General features: G+C 42.0%; 1 protein-coding gene across 12 annotated transcripts in view; it reads right to left on the reverse strand.

Annotated features, from left to right (window-relative positions):
* ep400 (E1A binding protein p400) overlaps positions 1-16,895 on the reverse strand; it is a 32,734-nt gene that overhangs the window by 4,151 nt on the left and 11,688 nt on the right. For 5 of the 12 annotated variants that reach the window (XM_073867700.1, XM_073867693.1, XM_073867694.1 and 2 more), the window contains 27 exons: positions 16,680-16,870; positions 15,983-16,192; positions 13,442-13,603; positions 13,161-13,304; positions 11,536-11,618; positions 11,162-11,460; positions 10,863-11,065; positions 10,505-10,674; positions 10,093-10,289; positions 9,837-9,948; positions 6,605-6,892; positions 6,447-6,521; positions 6,235-6,369; positions 6,101-6,145; positions 5,860-6,010; positions 5,545-5,780; positions 5,287-5,460; positions 5,153-5,203; positions 4,936-5,072; positions 4,784-4,840; positions 4,159-4,237; positions 3,464-3,646; positions 3,229-3,283; positions 3,046-3,149; positions 2,668-2,860; positions 2,397-2,512; positions 507-722 (listed from right to left, as the gene is read on the reverse strand). In XM_073867700.1, the coding sequence (XP_073723801.1) occupies positions 507-722; positions 2,397-2,512; positions 2,668-2,860; positions 3,046-3,149; positions 3,229-3,283; positions 3,464-3,646; positions 4,159-4,237; positions 4,784-4,840; positions 4,936-5,072; positions 5,153-5,203; positions 5,287-5,460; positions 5,545-5,780; positions 5,860-6,010; positions 6,101-6,145; positions 6,235-6,369; positions 6,447-6,521; positions 6,605-6,892; positions 9,837-9,948; positions 10,093-10,289; positions 10,505-10,674; positions 10,863-11,065; positions 11,162-11,460; positions 11,536-11,618; positions 13,161-13,304; positions 13,442-13,603; positions 15,983-16,192; positions 16,680-16,870 (4,066 nt within the window). The remainder of the gene's footprint in view (positions 1-506; positions 723-2,396; positions 2,513-2,667; positions 2,861-3,045; positions 3,150-3,228; positions 3,284-3,463; positions 3,647-4,158; positions 4,238-4,783; positions 4,841-4,935; positions 5,073-5,152; positions 5,204-5,286; positions 5,461-5,544; positions 5,781-5,859; positions 6,011-6,100; positions 6,146-6,234; positions 6,370-6,446; positions 6,522-6,604; positions 6,893-9,836; positions 9,949-10,092; positions 10,290-10,504; positions 10,675-10,862; positions 11,066-11,161; positions 11,461-11,535; positions 11,619-13,160; positions 13,305-13,441; positions 13,604-15,982; positions 16,193-16,679; positions 16,871-16,895) is intronic. The other 7 variants (XM_073867702.1, XM_073867696.1, XM_073867697.1 and 4 more) reach the window with 7 other exon arrangements.

Below are 16,895 nucleotides of genomic sequence, written 5' to 3' on the forward strand. Positions count from 1 at the left end.
GCCCGAAAATAGTCCCTGCTATCGAAAGTCACTAAGGGGACTATTTTCAGCTGCTGTGTAATATAAAGTTTAAAATAGGAAAAATATCGAAATTCCTTGGTCATTTTTTGCACGATGCCAATGGTCTAATCAGATTCAATGGATTGTGCTAAGCTATGCTAAAAATGGTAGTGCCAAACCCGCAGATCAGCTGAACGGATTCCAAAACGGTAAGAATCAAATGTTTAACTCTAGGGGAGCTGAAAAATGAGCATATTTCAAAAAGTAAAGTGTCCCTTTAACTTAAAAAATATCTTGCACTCCTCTCTTTAAATATATCAGTGCCATTGTTTTGTCTCGAGATGCTCAACAGTAATGTTTTATTGAAAGGTATGCATGTAAAAACACTTACTATACCCAAATCCTGGCTTAGCAACAGACCGATTTGTGAACTGACACGGTCACTAAAAAGTGTTATTATGAATAAGAAAAGTCTTTGTACTCCAAAGAGAGAGCAAGTCGCTTACCAGTCTGGCGACCTGTAAATTGGCAACAGTGGTACCCGCGATCACGGCTCCGGTTCTGGGTGCTACCGCAGTTAGTTGAGGGTTGGCCTGAGCTGCTGGGGCTGCCTGCACTTGCTGAGGCTGCTGCGTGGATGCGGCCTGCTGACCCTGAGCTGCAGCTACTGCAGCCGCAACCTGATGCTGTGACATCAACTTCTGCTTCTGCTTTAACAGCTCCTGCAGAGACATTTTTAAAGGTTTCAAACGGGCATAAAAATGCGCTTCATGGTGACAAAGTGAGAGATGATGGGCATTATTATTCTACCATCAAATGTTTGTAATTGCTATATAATTTGTCAATAGATTGACTGTAAGATCTCATTTGTTATGGCATACTTGTCACCTAGGGGCTGTTTACACTTGGTATTAAGATGTGTTTTCATCGATCGGATCACAAGTGGACGAGAGAGACACATTACGTTTACACCTGGTATTTAAATCCGTCTCTTTTGTCCACTTTCGACCGCTTCTGTGCTGAATACTATGAGGGGGTGGTCTGTGAGATGGTGGGCGAGTCTCTCTGCTGTCATTCAAACCCGAGCGGGAGTAATTATGAGTTTATATGGACGCAAACGAATATTATGTCGGAGCCCACTGCTCGTTTAGCAAGTAAACATGCTGCACATTAATTAAGAGCTTTCTCTGAATTTCCAGCGCAATTGATGAAATAAGATCGCGCAACTTTCACGCTTTCAAAACGAAACTACGGAGATCAGCCACTTTAGTTTTATCAATTAACGGCTAAAAATAGCGCTCTTCACCGTATGTTCACGCCAGAAGTAAAAAAAGTCCTCAGATTAGATAAATGGGCGGAGAGAAGGCGGTCACGTGTGGCTGTTCGAACACATTTAACCACATGTGCGTTCCGCAACTCCAAAGCGATCCGATCGAAAGTGGTTTCGACTACCTCTGAATGTGGTTGAAAGTGGTCGAAAGTGGACGAGCTCGAAACGTTTTGAACACAGTTTACACCTGGCACTAACGTCGTCCACTTGGGATCTGATCGACGAAAACGCATGTTAAAGGAATAGTCTACTCATTTTCAATATTAAAATATGTTATTACCTTACCTAAGAATTGTTGATACATTCCTCTATCATCTGTGTGCGTGCACGTTAGCGCTGGAGCGCGCTGCGACGCTTCGATAGCATTTGTGACCAAACACATCAACGTTTTTCCTTTTTAAGACGAGTAGTTATACGAGCAAGTTTGGTGGTACAAAATAAAACGTAGCGCTTTTCTAAGTGGATTTAAAAGAGGAACTATATTTTATGGCGTAATAGCACTTTTGGGAGTACTTCGACTTGCCTGAAAAGTCCGCTCCCCTTCTCACTCTCATAATGGGAGAGGGAGGGTGTTACTGCGCCGAGTCGAAGTACTCCCAAAAGTGCTATTACGCCATAAAATATAGTTCCTCTTTTAAATCCGCTTAGAAAAGCCCTATGTTTTATTTTGTACCAACAAACTTGCTCGTATAACTACTCGTCTTAAATAGGAAAAACGTTGATGTGTTTGGTTACTTCTAACTTTATCTCTAAATGGCACCATTGAACGAATGGGGCCAAGCCAAACGCCACCGAAGCGTCGCAGCGCGCTCACGTGCACGCACACAGATGACAGAGGGATGTATCAACGGTTCTTAGTTAAGGTAATAACATATTTTGATATTGAAAATGAGTAGACTATTCCTTTAATGCCATGTGTAAACAGCCTCCTAGTGGTGGTGCATGTAAATCATTCACGAATGCTACTTTCTTGGTCAAAAATGATCCAAACCTTAAAATAGTAATGTATAAAACCACCTCCCCCTGCAATGGCTTATGGAAATGCGTACGATGTGTGCGTGTGTACCTGCTGTGGCTTTCCCACTGCTTTGATCTGTGGAGATCCAGCCTGTTGTTGCTGTCTGATGAGTTGAATTTGAGCTGGTGTGAGTTGAGCTGTCTTAGCCTGAGACAACTGCATAGCTAGAAAAGGAAGTACAGCATATAAGAACAGAACAATGGAAGTCCAGCTACATCCGCTGATACAAAAACGCCAAAGTGTGACTCTAAATAGTTTTGCCACTGGAAAACCAAAAGAAGCCCATCTCTTTTATTTCTAAGGACGGCCCTTGTTCTACCTGGAGCCATCAGCGAGCGTGTTTGGCACTGACCCGGAGTCAGATTGGTGGACACTACTGCTGATGCGGTCACCGGAGTAACGGCCCTCACGCCTTGACCCGTCGCTATGGCGACAACCTCTGTCGGAGGAGCTGCTGCAGACACTGCTCTCTGTTGGGTGTGGACCACTTGAGCGATCGGAGTTCCTGCCGCCTAAGTAATAAATCATTAATAATTTATTAATAATGAATTATTAAACACACTTAACAGTAACTCTTAGATTGAGAATTTTATATAAGTAATCAAATATTTACATAAATGACAATATGAAAAAGACAGAATGACTGATAATTGAACACTTGAGGTGGCTGAATGAAGTTGCTCTATAAAGGACTCACAGGGCTGGTTAGGACAGGAGAGGCCAGACGCTTCGGCTGGTACTGAGCAGCAGGAACTCCAGCCACGGTGTTTACGATCACATTCCCACTCACTGTAGCTGCTGCTGAGATATAAACAAACACCCATCAGCATTCACTTATCAAACCACAAGTAATGTTTGTGTTTTATTGCGGTTTTGGTACCTGGCTGGATGCTTGTGCCCACGGCGGCAGTCTTGATAGCACCGGTCTTGGAAGACAACAAAACACAAGTACCAAAGGAGGTTAATATACTGTAACCTAGTAATCCCATAATATGTATGCAATAAACAAAATAGTACTGCTGCTCCAACTCGTTGATTGTAGGCAAAAACGAAATCACGTATCTTCACTCTCATAACCGTGACCTACATCATATACAGTGTTAGAGAGGTCTTACCAGTACAGCAGTATTTGGGACTGCTGCAGTTCCGGGTTGGTTGGGTTGGGGAACCCCTGTGGCCTGCGTCCCGGCTGCAGTGGCCTGTGGTTGGGCTTGAGACTGGGTGGTGGTCCCCTGCGGCTGGGCGGCTCCTGTGGCCTGCTGCTGTTGCTGCTGGGCCCGCTGCTGTTCAGCCAAAGCCTGCGAGAGAGAAGGAGCGCACAATGTTTAGTAAACAAGACTGAAATCTTGGAAGACTTTGTGGGTGAAGGTTAGTCCTGAATATTAAAATGCGGACTAGAACTTGAACAGTCGATGGAAAAACAAAATCACAAACAAAATTGGCCAGAAACTCGCCCTACAAACTACTCATTGCTACCCGTTCTTTTGGGATTTCCCATTCAAGTTTGGTTTTTATGTAAAAGCTTACAACTTTCCCATTCAGTCCACAACGTCATTATAGTGGTAAGCCAGAAGAGAGCACTAAAACAAACCTTTTCATTAGTAATGTGTGTTGCTAATGACTTAATTTGAAAACTTTGATGAAAAGGTAATTTTCTCAATTTTTGCACCCTTAACATTCCAAATACTTGTATCTCGGCCAAAACATACATACCATACATCAAAGAACAGCTTAGCATTCAGATTTCCAAAAAAATTGACGCTTACGAGACTTATTCTTTTGTCAACTAGATTTTTTAACCAGGACTTACCTTCTTTTCTTTAGCAATTCTCTCAGCTCTCTGAGAGGCCACTTGAATAGGAGGCAAAGGCTTATCGTAGCTTATTCCACTGTAAATCACAAGAAACAATGAAATATTTAAATATACGCCTTAAAAGTGCATTTAAAGTATAGGTTTATCAGTAGGCATGTTCCCGGGAATTAAACCCATGACCCTGGCACTGCTAATGCCTTGTTCAACAAATTGAGCTATAGGAAAGTCTATGTATTTTAAGACATTTTTGTACAGCGCTTACATTTATTTTAGTCTACAACTAGTCTAATCCCTGTCCAGGCAACGGTCCCTAAATCATGTGAACTTAAAGTGAGGGTTTAATCTGCACTCAGACACTTCACATCTGACACTGATCAACAGACAAACACAATGCATCTCGTTTCAAACTAACATTATTGGAAACCCAAACGAAAAAGCACACGCAGTAAAAGACAAAATATAATGCATGCACTGTGAAAGGTTTTGCCACATACTCAACTTTAAGCTGATATCAGGAGACAGCATTTCACCTCAACAAAAAAATCTCATGACATACTTAATCTCACAAGATATATTTAATCTCATCACACCTCTACTAATTAATAATAATCAGAGTCAATACCTCTCAGCCAGCACAGAGGCATGCTTGGGATTCTTCTGGAATGGATTCATGCTCAGTCTATGAACAAAACAAATGTTAAAAACTAAAGATTATTGACACCAAAGCTTATCTTAATACATAAGATGCATTGCAAACATGTTTTCTATACATACAGTGGTTTTATGGGTGGGCTTCTCTTGCTGGCGATGATTTTCATCAGCTCGAAGCGGCTATTGTAAAGCTGAATCTGAGTGGCACTGTCGTCCTGTGTGTAGATCTGGCACGTGCGTAGAGGTCGGCTGTTCTTGGACTGTGCAAGAAAGCGAGCGTTACATAGGACGTAGCTACAATTATATCAGTGAAAGGCATTCGATTTTGAAAACGGGTTACCTTATAAATGCTCTTGGTCTTGTTCTTTTTAGGGTTTGCTTCATAAATGAGCTATAGAAAAGAAACACGACAAAGATTATTAAGGATGTTCATCACTAAACCCGTAAATCATTGTACTGGTAAGGATCCCTCACCTTGCCCTCCTCTCTGGGAATGATGACGTTCTCGTATCGATTACGACACTGTTTGGGTGAGCGGTAGATCCTGCTGCAGGAGTTGACCACGTCGCTCACCAGGTCCCAGTTAGGTGTGTGAGCCGGCGACACAATGGTGAGGTTGAGAGGAAGCTCCAGTAACTGTTTCACAGCCTGCGAAATGCACAGAAAAACTAAACTGCAACCCGAGTATGATGGGAATAGTTTTGTGATAATGTGATTTGTTATGATGTGTACCTGTAGCAGGGCCCAGTCCTCACTGATGAGCCACTCAGGATTGTCCTGTCCGGCCTCCATAGCTGGTTTAAGCAGCGAGGGCAACGGTTTGGCAAAAGGAGCTTGTTGCTTCAGGGAAAAGTTCTTCTTTTGGTCTTTGCCCTCTCGTCTCACCTTAAGAAGACTTGCTTTGTCAAAGAGAGATCGTGGAGGAATCACAGCTTCTCCGTGGCCCTTCTTCTTCTTACGGCCCAAAGCTGGGAAAACAGGAAAACTCAAAATGATTTTTGATCCTGATATATTTGGATACGGACAGCATTTCTATAGAGGTCTAACCTGATGGGTCCATGTGCCTCTTGCGTTCTTTGCGGACGTAGACCGGAGGCAGTTTGGACTCTGGCATGGGTGCAGTGTCATACATGAGGCAGATTACAGAGTCAATGTAGATGTCGTTGTCATCCTGTGGTGGAGTTGGAGGAGTCCACAGCTACAGAAAAATGTGCGTTAAGCGTAAAGAGATTATTTCCATGTAACAAATCACATTTTAAATTCAAATCTTGAATTCATTTTAACTCACAGGCATAATTTCGGTTTGTCCATCCTCGTTCTCAAACACATACTCCTGTAAAGAGGACAGTGAGCATGTCAAACAGGATGTGACGTTACTTCTTACAAAAAATAAAGAAACAAATAATCTTTGCAGGACTGTACCATGTTGTAAGCATCCTCTCTGGTGTAGGTGAACAGATCCTCTTCATCTTCAAGCATCATCTGCTCTTCTCTCTCCACCTTCAGTTTCTGCTGTTGTTGCAGTTCCCAAGTTCTCTTAGCAGCCTCTATACGCTCCTAAAATCCACAAGGAGAGCATTTTAAAACCGCACCCTGACTTTAATTTGACAGGTTCTGCTTCAAATGTTTCATACCTTCACCGCCTGTTCATCCGCACTGATGTGCAGGTACTCCAGATACTGCAGTGCATATCTCTCAATAGGAGTGAGCTGGACACACAAACACAAGTTATTCAACACACATGTAAGAAAGAAAAATATCCATGTAAGGTTTTCAGAGTAGGTATTCCCACCTGATCCATAACAGCTGCTAGCTCTTCCAATGGTGACACGCCCCCTTCTTCCACTTCCATCTTTACTTCCTCTCCCATTTCCTCATCAACTTCCTCTTGTCTTTCTACCTCCTCTTCGTCCTCTCCGTGCTGGGTCTCCTGTCGAATGCTGTTCAGGGCCTGGATATACGGCCTGGCCACGTGAGGAGGAATGGATTCGGATGGGGACGGCTCCTGGTGAAGGACCACAAACTCCTCCACTTTCTCTCCAGAGCCAGCCTCCACCTCAAAGAGATCCTGAATGGTGCGCTGTGTTAAAAAAGCAGGGTCAAAAAAATCTGGTCAATTAACTCTTTCCCCGCCATTGACGGGATATCTCGTCAATTAAGAGAAAACGCTTCCCTGCCAATGACAGGAATTTCCCGCTTTCCGCTATTATCCACCAGGTTGCGCACTTCCGCAACTTATACAACCCAGAAGTAATGCCTCACGTGAAAGAGAAGAGAAAAAACTCTGTGTATCTTTTAAAGATCGCTCTGCATCTGAACTCTATCAAAAGTCCTTCACAAAAATAGAATTATCTCAGCTTTTTGCTGAAAATTTTGTGTTTTTTAAGAAACTTATCCATGTTTGAGAGGTGATAAAAAATAATTAATAAAGGTAGGATGAAACATTTTTTTATATTTGCTATATTGTTTGTTTATATGTTTAAAGGAGAACATTTTCTGAAAGGCATTAAAGGATTAGTCCATTTTCTTTAAAAAAAAATCCAGATAATTTACTCACCACCATGTCATCCAAAATGTTGATGTCTTTCTTTATTCAGTCGAGAAGAAATTATGTTTTTGAGGAAAACATTCCAGGATTTTTCTCATTTAAATGAACTTTAATGGACCCCAACACCTAACATTTTTAATGCAGTTTAAAATTGCAGTTTTAACAGAGTTTCAAAGGACTCTAAATGATCCCAAACGAGGCATAAGGGTCTTATCTAGCGAAACGATTGTCCTTTTTTACAAAAAAAAAAATAAAAATATGCACTTTTAAACCACAACTTCTCGTCTATCTCCGTTCTTGTGCAGTGCCAGCGTGACATCACGCAATCGTCAAGTCAAGAGGTCACGGACGACGTATCAAAACTACGCCCCACAGTGTTTACATGTGTGGAGAAAGAGGACCGGTTTAAAAGTGCATATTTATGACAATCGTTTCGCTAGATAAGACCCTTATGCCTTGTTTGGGATCTTTTAGAGTCCGTTGAAACTGCAATTTTATACTGCATTAAAATTGTTACGCGTTGGTGTCCATTAAAATCCATTAAAATGAGAAAAATCCTGGAATGTTTTCCTCAAAAAACATAATTTCTTCTCAACTGAACAAAGAAAGACATCAACATTTTGGATGACATGGAATTATCTGAATTTTTTTTTTTTAAGAAAATTGACTAATCCTTTAAACTTGAAAAATGCTGCCGCTGGCTGGCAACAAAAAAAAAACACTGGCAGGGAAAGAGTTAAGAGAATACATTTGCATAAAAACCGTGTTCCTGAAGAATTTTTATGTTAATCTGCAATACCGCGATTATCCACTATAGGGGTGTCCATGGTTAACCGATTAACCGTTAAAAATTGTTTAACCGAGTGAAACATTTTGCTCGGTTAAGTGTCATCAATGGCCTGCATTGAATTTAGTTGTAATACATTTTTGCACCACCAGAGACCACCAAACCGCTCCCAGACATTTGTAATGTCCACAAGTAGTAGCAGTTTTCTAATATGAAGCGGGCAAAGAAAAGCACAGCGTGGGAGCACTTTAAAATCGAGAATGACAGGGCAAAATGCAAGTATTGCAATGCATTGCTTATATACTTCATGTACAACCTTGGGTTGCTGCGGTGACAGAATTATCCCACCGGTTAATGCATGCAGACGTGCGCATTTTACTTTCACTTTTGAATTACGCAATTGTTTAAATGCAGCGCTTGCGTAAGCTGCATTAAATCGGGTATGAATTTGCGTGCTTAAGAATAAACAGCTGGTTTAATTAAGTGCTTGAGTCAATGTGCGCAGGTAATTCTCGCAGAACTCGCCAGTTCCAAGCAGTGCAACCGCCTACTCCTCCATAAAGCGCTGCTTGAATGATGGGTTTATTATTTTTCTTGATAAAAAATACAACAAAACTATCTCGCTTACATTAAACATCATATATGTGCATTATAACAAAAACGAGTAAGCATGCGGCTTCTGCTATCGTCTGGTCATTCAGCTCGCCTCGCAAACTCTGACAGAAATAAATGAAATCTGACACCTGCTGCTCTGTGACGTGACTCGCGTTCAGCTCCGCTGTGAATTCAGGTAGCAGACACATTCAGTTGCTCTCTCTAACGAAGCTAAATGATTTAATTACAAGAAAATATCAAAACGACGGTGAAAGACGGTGGCGGGGTGGGCAAGTGATCTAACCGGTGAGAGGCTGAAGCACCGGCAATCACCGTTTCACCGACTATCGCGGCAAACCCAGCCAACACCCGGGCATCATAGAGAGGCGGCCGCGGAGCCTGCGAGTACCTTCGCCCAGCCTACCATCCACGCGAACGCAAAGTCAGTGAAATACTTAAGCTGCTCTGTCCTTACCACTGCGTTTTATTTCTATAAATTAATTTTGTTTTAAATGTGGTCCAACCAGTTATTAAAGGTGTTAAAAATTAATAACTACCCCTTTCTCGTGTGTCTGTATCTCTGGGTTGCCTTGGGCATAATATGGTTAACCGAGTATTAACCGCTAAGGGTGTCGGTTAACGATTAATTAAAAACTTGAAAACGTACAGCCCTAATCCACTATATTATTCACTAGACGCAATAACCCAATTTATGAAAAAACTGAATCCAAAACGTTATTTACTAATTTTAAACTCTATGTATGTTTTGATAATAGTTCTGAATCTGATCTCTAACAAAATTATTTGAGCTTTTTGCTAAAAATGTTGTATTTTTAAAGAAAAATACCCATATTTAAGAGTTTATAAGCAGAGAAAAAAAATATAGATGGATTAAACGTTTTTTTTTCCAGTTTTCTGTGTTTGTTTGAAAGCAGAGATTTGATATATTTTATATATTTGTATGTTTATTTTTAGGAGAACATTTTCCTGAAAGGCATTTTGTGAAACTTTTGTGTGGCAACTTTTCAAAAAATGGCTGGCGGGGAATGAGTTAACACGCATATTGATTTGTGGTGAACATAACTGTGTGTTTACCTGTGTTAAAAAAGCTAGCGTGTAGTCCATGCCCTGCGCAGCCACCTCTCGTATAAGATCCTTAGTGCCATTCTTCAGGAGCTTTTCCTCAATGGAGTTTCCACTCTCCAGCCTGACAAAGCACAGCATCAGTACATAATAAATCAATATAAATCGTCTTATTCTTATTTTTCTTCTCATGTTTTTTGAAAATTGCTAAAATTTGTTATCATCACGTTACATGTATATTTGTATGTATGCATGGGGACTTGCCTACCTGTAGATGTGTATATCTTTGGAGCGGCCAATCTTGTCGCACCACTCCTGCGTGCGCATGTCCATGCTTGGGTTCAAGTCTGTGTCATAGAACACAATGGTGTCGGCGTCAAGCACTTGACCCATGGCCGAGCAGCAGCGATTGGTCAGGATGGTGCAGAAGATTTGTCTGTTGCGGTTAAACCTCTTGACTTGTGCCTAGGGGTGGGACACAGGAATTAGGATGGGTTGAGCATTATTGGAAAGGTTTTTTAAGCTGGGGACAAGCTAAGCTAGCATGCATATGTAGGATCCCCGTATGCATATATGCAGACCCCTTTATCTACATCCCAGAAACCCACACAGCCTCAGTGGATCGAAACAAAGTAAAGACAGAAGAGCTAACAGAGAGCAGGCCACTACAGATAATTTACCCGTTTCTCCTCTAGCGACAGACTCTCGTCTAGCCGTACGTAGGTTAGGCGGCGATTGTCTAAAAAGGCCTCCAGTATGTCCAGCATGCTGGCCATTTGTGTGAAGATCAGTACACGTCTGTTCTCAGCACTCAGCTTCTGGAGCAGGATGGACAAAGCCTCCAGTTTTCCTGAATACACACACACATACACAGAAACATTATACTACAAATACCTCAACAGAATCTGAATTGGGTTATGGCAAATGTAGGGTCTGGATGTATGTATGCTATGGTGTTTTGAAAAAAAAAAAACAGGAAAAAAACAACAGTTGGTCTCTTTAGCAAGCAATTTGGAAAATAAAGTCCATTGTACATACCTGAATCCATCTCTAGCATGTGCATATCCGGGAAGCTGACCACAGTAGGACAGGTCAAACTACGTATCTCTGCATTATGCGGAGCGGACGCTTCTTGCAGCTGTCGTCTGAGTGACTTTTGAGCTAGGCTGTACGAGGGTGGAGGATTGGCTGCGTACAACTGAGGGGGAGGAGCTACAGCAGCAGGAAGTAGACAGGAGAACCTATAACATAACAGATAACAAATCCAATTTTAATACTTAACTACATTTTATAAGAACAATACTATCCGATAATTTTTTTAAATGCACCGCACGTACGTCTTCGCCAGGGTGCCTACTGCTTCCAGCTGCTCCACGTTGGAAAGGATAGCAGAACGGAGCGGAGCCACAGTGGACACACATGTCCGCTTAGCCCTCAGACAGCTGTCTCTTCCCACCCATGTCCAGCGGGAATGCTGGGGAGCGGGGAAGGCCGGAGGAGGGCGTCCCTCATAAACAGAGCAGGACTTGATCAGGTCAGAACCGTACAACACAGAGCGTGAGGAGCGCCACTCGTTTACGTTAAACAAACGAGCCAGGCGCTCCTTTAGCTGTCTGTTCCTTTCCTCGCTCGACTCCTGAAAAGACACAGACAGGTTTGAGTTCAGAGGTTTGAGAGTTGTGCACCTCAAACAAATGTCTTTCACACTTACTTGTGAGGTGGCATTGGTTGAAGGTTTGCCATGTGTATGCGTGTCTGTGGAGGTTGGAGCTGTTGTACTTGCCACGGCATTTCCTTTATAAAAAACAGCCAGTAAGAGAGAAAGTTAGTACCGAAACATCATTAAACATCAGGAGGTTTCTGCTTAAAGGATTAGTCAATTTTCTTTAATAAAAAAATCCATATAATTTACTCACCACCATGTAATCCAAAATGTTGATGTCTTTCTTTGTTCATTTGAAAAAAAATAATGTTTTTGAGGAAAACATTTCAGGATTTTTCTCATTTTAATGGATTTTAATGGACCCCAACACATAACAATTTTAATGCAATTTAGAATTGCAGTTTCAAAGGACTCGTAATGATCCCAAACGAGGCATAAGGGTCTTATCTAGCGAAACGATTGTCATTTTTGACAAGAAAAATAAAAAATATGCACTTTTAAAACACAACTTCTTGTCTATCTCCAGTCCTGTGACGCGCCAGCGCTACCTCACGTAATTGCGTAATGCCATGGAAAGGTCACGTGTTACATATATGAAACGCACACTTGCGGACCATTTTAAACAATAAACTGACACAAAGACATTAATTAGTATCATTCAACATACAACAATGTGGGAACGGTCCTCTTTCTCCACACTTGTAAACACTGGGGCATGTTTTGCATACGTCATCCGTGACCTCTTGACATGATGACGTATTGCGTGAGGTCGTGCTGGCGCGTCTCAGGACCGGATGAAGACGAGAAGTTGTGGTTTAAAAGGGCATATTTTTATTTTTATTGTCAAAAATGACAATCGTTTCGCTAGATAATACCCTAATGCCTCGTTTGGAATCGTTTAGGGTCCTTTGAAACTGCAATTTTAAACTGCATTAAACTGTTATGTGTTGGGGTCCATTAAAGTCCATCAAAACGAGAAAAATCCTGGAATGCTTTCTCCAAAAAACACAATTTCCTCTCGACTAAACAAAGAAAGACATCAACACTCCGGATGACATGGTGGTGAGCAAACTATCTGGATTTTTTTTTAAGAAAATGGACTAATTCTTTTAATAACATATTAGATGAATGAGTGACAAAGCAGTTATGATAGCTGATATATACATCAGGTAGGCTAAAAAAAGCATCATCCAGATATGGTGTCTGCTGTGGTCATTTTAATAAACCTGTATTGTAGGGCTGTAACGATTTATCGTGCAAATGCGCGTTTTCTCAATGAATGAATCTGAATGAATTACGGTGAAATGCCGCCACATCCAAAAGCCAAGAAGCGCAGAAACGCCACTTGTGCCACAGAAGAAATAGCGTTACAAACCCTATTCCAGGAAATGTCTACAGGAATATGTATATTGCTGTTCTTCAAATTGTTTCAGGTATTTTCATGATAAAGAATATTTTGAATGATTCTATTTAACAAGTGTTGCTTTTTTAGATGCAGGTTATAAACGACTCAGACTCATAATGATTTTAGATTGATAAAGGACTTCTTACTGACCAAAACGCCATAGTACACGCACAAGCTGCGCATGAAACACAGAATCGCGATGCAGATTCGATTTTAGACAGAAAATATCGTTACAGCCCTACTGTATTGGTCAGCTTTAGTTTCTCACCTTGCACTGGTGTGGATGTGGCAGGAGGAGTGCCTGAGGAGTTTTGGACAGGAACAGCCTGGGGTACAGTGGGCATCACCATGGGCGGTGCCTGTGGCCTAAGGAGAGGCTGTCCGGGGGCCGACACGATCTGTAGGATGTTACCTAATGCAGACATACAAATACCGGTCATATTCAGATAACCTACAAGTAACCCAGTGACGTGATTTGGTACACACATGCAAACGCCTCAAGCGAATGAGTCAAATGAGATGGGGAGATGAATATGGACTGGACATTACCGAGTGTACCTTGAAGCTGCAGAGGCTGGCCGGTGGTGAGCTGGCGGAGTTGACTCGGGGACAAGGTAAACTTGTTGCCCTGAAACTGCAGGGTCACGGGAGTCTCTGGCTGGGCGATACGGCCCTGACTGACCAACTGGGCAACCTTCACTACATCTCCACCTTCAGCAGGAGGTTGAGACAAAGATGAATACAACTTTTGTTAAACAAAACTGGCCAACTGAGTGTCTTGGAGCAAGAAATACATTTCGTTAAGTTCAGGGGTGAGCACAGAAGCGACATGCGCAACCGGGATAGGTTAATTTTCTGCCAGGCTTATAATAATAAAACATCTGAAATAAAAACATTCAATGCAGAGCAATAACAGTAGATATACATCATCATTGGCTTGTTGTAAAAAAAAAAGGGGTTTCATGTAACAAACAGTTACATGCAAGTAAGGAGGTGCATAAAGACCGGTGGTGTGGGGAGCAGTACCCACATGCGTTATTAACGCTCCTTAAACCCACGGAAAGATGGTAAGGCTCTGGAAATAAGAGCCAGACTGAAAAGGTGGGGAGGCAAAACAATATTTGAAAGCTTTTGGATCATCCTGGATGGGATCGAAAAGAAAGGGATTAGTGCATAAACCGAAGGGTAAACACAAAAAGTTAATATAAAAGAGAGGCAGCAGGTGCAGCCTGGAGAAAGATCTGAAGGGGTCATGCTGGTTTAAAGATGAAGAAAGAGACCACCGTAAGTCATCTGCTGAGGTGATATCTGCTTTTGACACTATTAATAAGATCGGAATAGGGAATCTTTCTGTTGTTGATCAAAGGATTAGCACACAAAAAAACTTGTAGTGTTTTCTTCTTTGGACTACATGATGCTTTGTGTCAGGATAGAACAAAACCAATAAATGAAGGATGTAATTCGCCTTGGCTTTCCTTGGCATGCAGGTTTATGAGGAAAGTAGATCGGTTCTCAGGTTCATGAATGATTTTGTAGCAATGGTTTTTCAGCTCAATAAAGTCCTTAAATGTCAGTCTGTTTCTTATGCATATCTATCGTATAATTTCATGAGACTTTGGAATGACACGGGGTGAGTAAATAACAGAATTTGTATTTTTTGGGTGAACCAATCATTAAAGGGAGAGTAAGTAGGGTTTTAAGTGTTTTATTAATCAAAATCAATGTCTTTATTTTAAAATATGTCCTCGCTGGTGTCAAATGACCTCTGCCGGTGATCTGACATTTCTTTGTTTTCTTTCTAATTTTTTCTCTTTACTTACATTGAACGGGTAAGTCCAAGAAGGCTTCCATGTCGCTCCGCCGTATTGATAAACTATAATAGCAGAGAGGGACAAAAAGCACTAGCCTACCAATGCATATCCACAACGCGTTTTCATTCAGAACACATGAACTAGCTGAAACGGACAAGGAGATCAGCGAGTACATAACGGCTACCGCAGTTGCAACACGCATTTGGAAAAGCGGGGCGCTAGAGAGCACTATTCGTTTGAATGCAAAATACAATTTCACCACTAGATGGGGGAAAATCCTACTTATTGTCCCTTTAAATGGCGCTTTTCCATCGCATAGTACCCCATGGTTTGGTTTGGGCCAGGTCGGGTCAGCTCACCTCACTTTGGCTTGGTTAGCTTTCCATCGAGTTTAGTAACACTTCGGAGTGGGAGGGATTATAGGCGTGTGGTTATATTTGCGCTGCCTACCGCTGTGACATCATACAAGTGAGAACGTCGTTGTACATTCCCATACATTTATTTATTTATTTCTCAGTCTGCCACAAAACTAAAATTGACCACCACAAATAGATGTTTGCACATCGCGTTTATCACTACCTCATGACAGTCTCTGTTCAAACACTTCACGCGTCTATCGACGCGCTCCGCTGAGCCTCATTTAAGTTGCATTTAAGCATATATGAGAATGTGCGCAAGTTTCAAAGTCTGGAAAAAAATTGGTATGGCGTTCCTGACTCTCAACCTGTGGATGTTTTTCTTCCCTAAAAGGGTGTTTGGGAATTTATAGCAGAGCACAGATGACAACAGGTTTACTCGAGACAGCGCAAGCTAGCATGAAGGTAAAGCTAATCTATTACATTATAGCGATGATGCTGGTACGGTGACGATTCTCTCAGACCAATCAGTGATCTACAGTGTTTTCGCATCACGTTTTGGTATCAGCTCGGGTCGCTTGGAACCCCAACTGAGGTGGTACTAAAAAAGTATTCGGTACTATATACTGCACCCAAAGGCTCATAAAAGTAAGCTGACCCAAACCAAACTGTGGGGTACTATGCGACGGAAAAGCACCAAAGAGTGGCATTTCATTTATCTTGTGAACTTAACTTATTTTTTTTAGATGTTAGCCCACTTCAGCAGAGTCTGTACTGTAGTCTCTGATCTTCCGTTCTCAGTTGTCTTTCATGACTGTGCTTTGTGGCCATAAAGAATGGAAGGAAACATTTAAGTGCAGGTTAACAAGGAAAGAGACAGAAGGAAGGGAACCGGACTGCAGTGGGTAGCCGAGGCCACTTACTAGGCAAGCGTGCCTGGGCCTGGGAGCCGAGCACCAGCCTCTGGGAGACCAAGTTGGGCTGAAGGGGGTGGGCGGCAGGGGCCTGGGGGGCCACAGCAGGCATAGGGGGTAAAGTGGTGACCCCTGGCACACTCATTGCCAGAGGGGCAGAATGGGGATTAGGGGTGGTTCCTGTTAAGAGTGGTCCAGGTGAGCTGTTGGTTGTTGATGCTATGGAGTAAGATGTGGAATTAACAGTCTGAACTAACCAATCAGGTTGAAAGGGAGTGAAGGATAAACAAATCTAACTTTTTTTGTTATTTGAGATTTACAGTTAACTGTCAGGGTGCTGTTATGTGATTAGGCTTTCTTAGCAGATGATTGCAGTTGTTAAGATGTGCAAGTAGTGTCACACATTTCACAGATTGTGTTTTGGTTGTAAAATACGCTAGTTGTAAAAATAATAAATGATGCGTGAGGTTTAATACAAATAAAATTATAGGACAATAATCAGTTTTCAGGAAAAATAAGAAAAATAAGAATAAGAACATAAAAATTAGGCCAATTGAGATCGTGAGACAGTGTCTGTGTGTGTGTGTGCGTGTGTGTGTGTGTGTGTGTGTGCACTAAAACTCTCCGTACTGGTGTGGTGGTCAACAGTAACCTAAAGACAACTAAAGACATTGTGTTTTAGCTTGCATTGGTAAGTGACTCTTACCTTGTGTGGAAGTGGCGGAGGTAAGGGGTGATTTGCCTCTGGGCTGTGTGCCTGGGGCAGCAGTAGTGGAAGCAGAAGTGGTGGTAGGGGCAGAAGTTACAGCAGTGGCACGCGGTGCTTGAGTGGTGCTGGTGGTCATAGGGACCAGACGTCCTTCTGGTTTAGTCCCGTACTGCACTGGCAGGAACAATCTGAAACAACAGCCCCATTGGTCAA

Source organism: Misgurnus anguillicaudatus, chromosome 5 (genome assembly GCF_027580225.2).
Source record: "Misgurnus anguillicaudatus chromosome 5, ASM2758022v2, whole genome shotgun sequence".
NCBI lineage: Eukaryota > Metazoa > Chordata > Actinopteri > Cypriniformes > Cobitidae > Misgurnus > Misgurnus anguillicaudatus.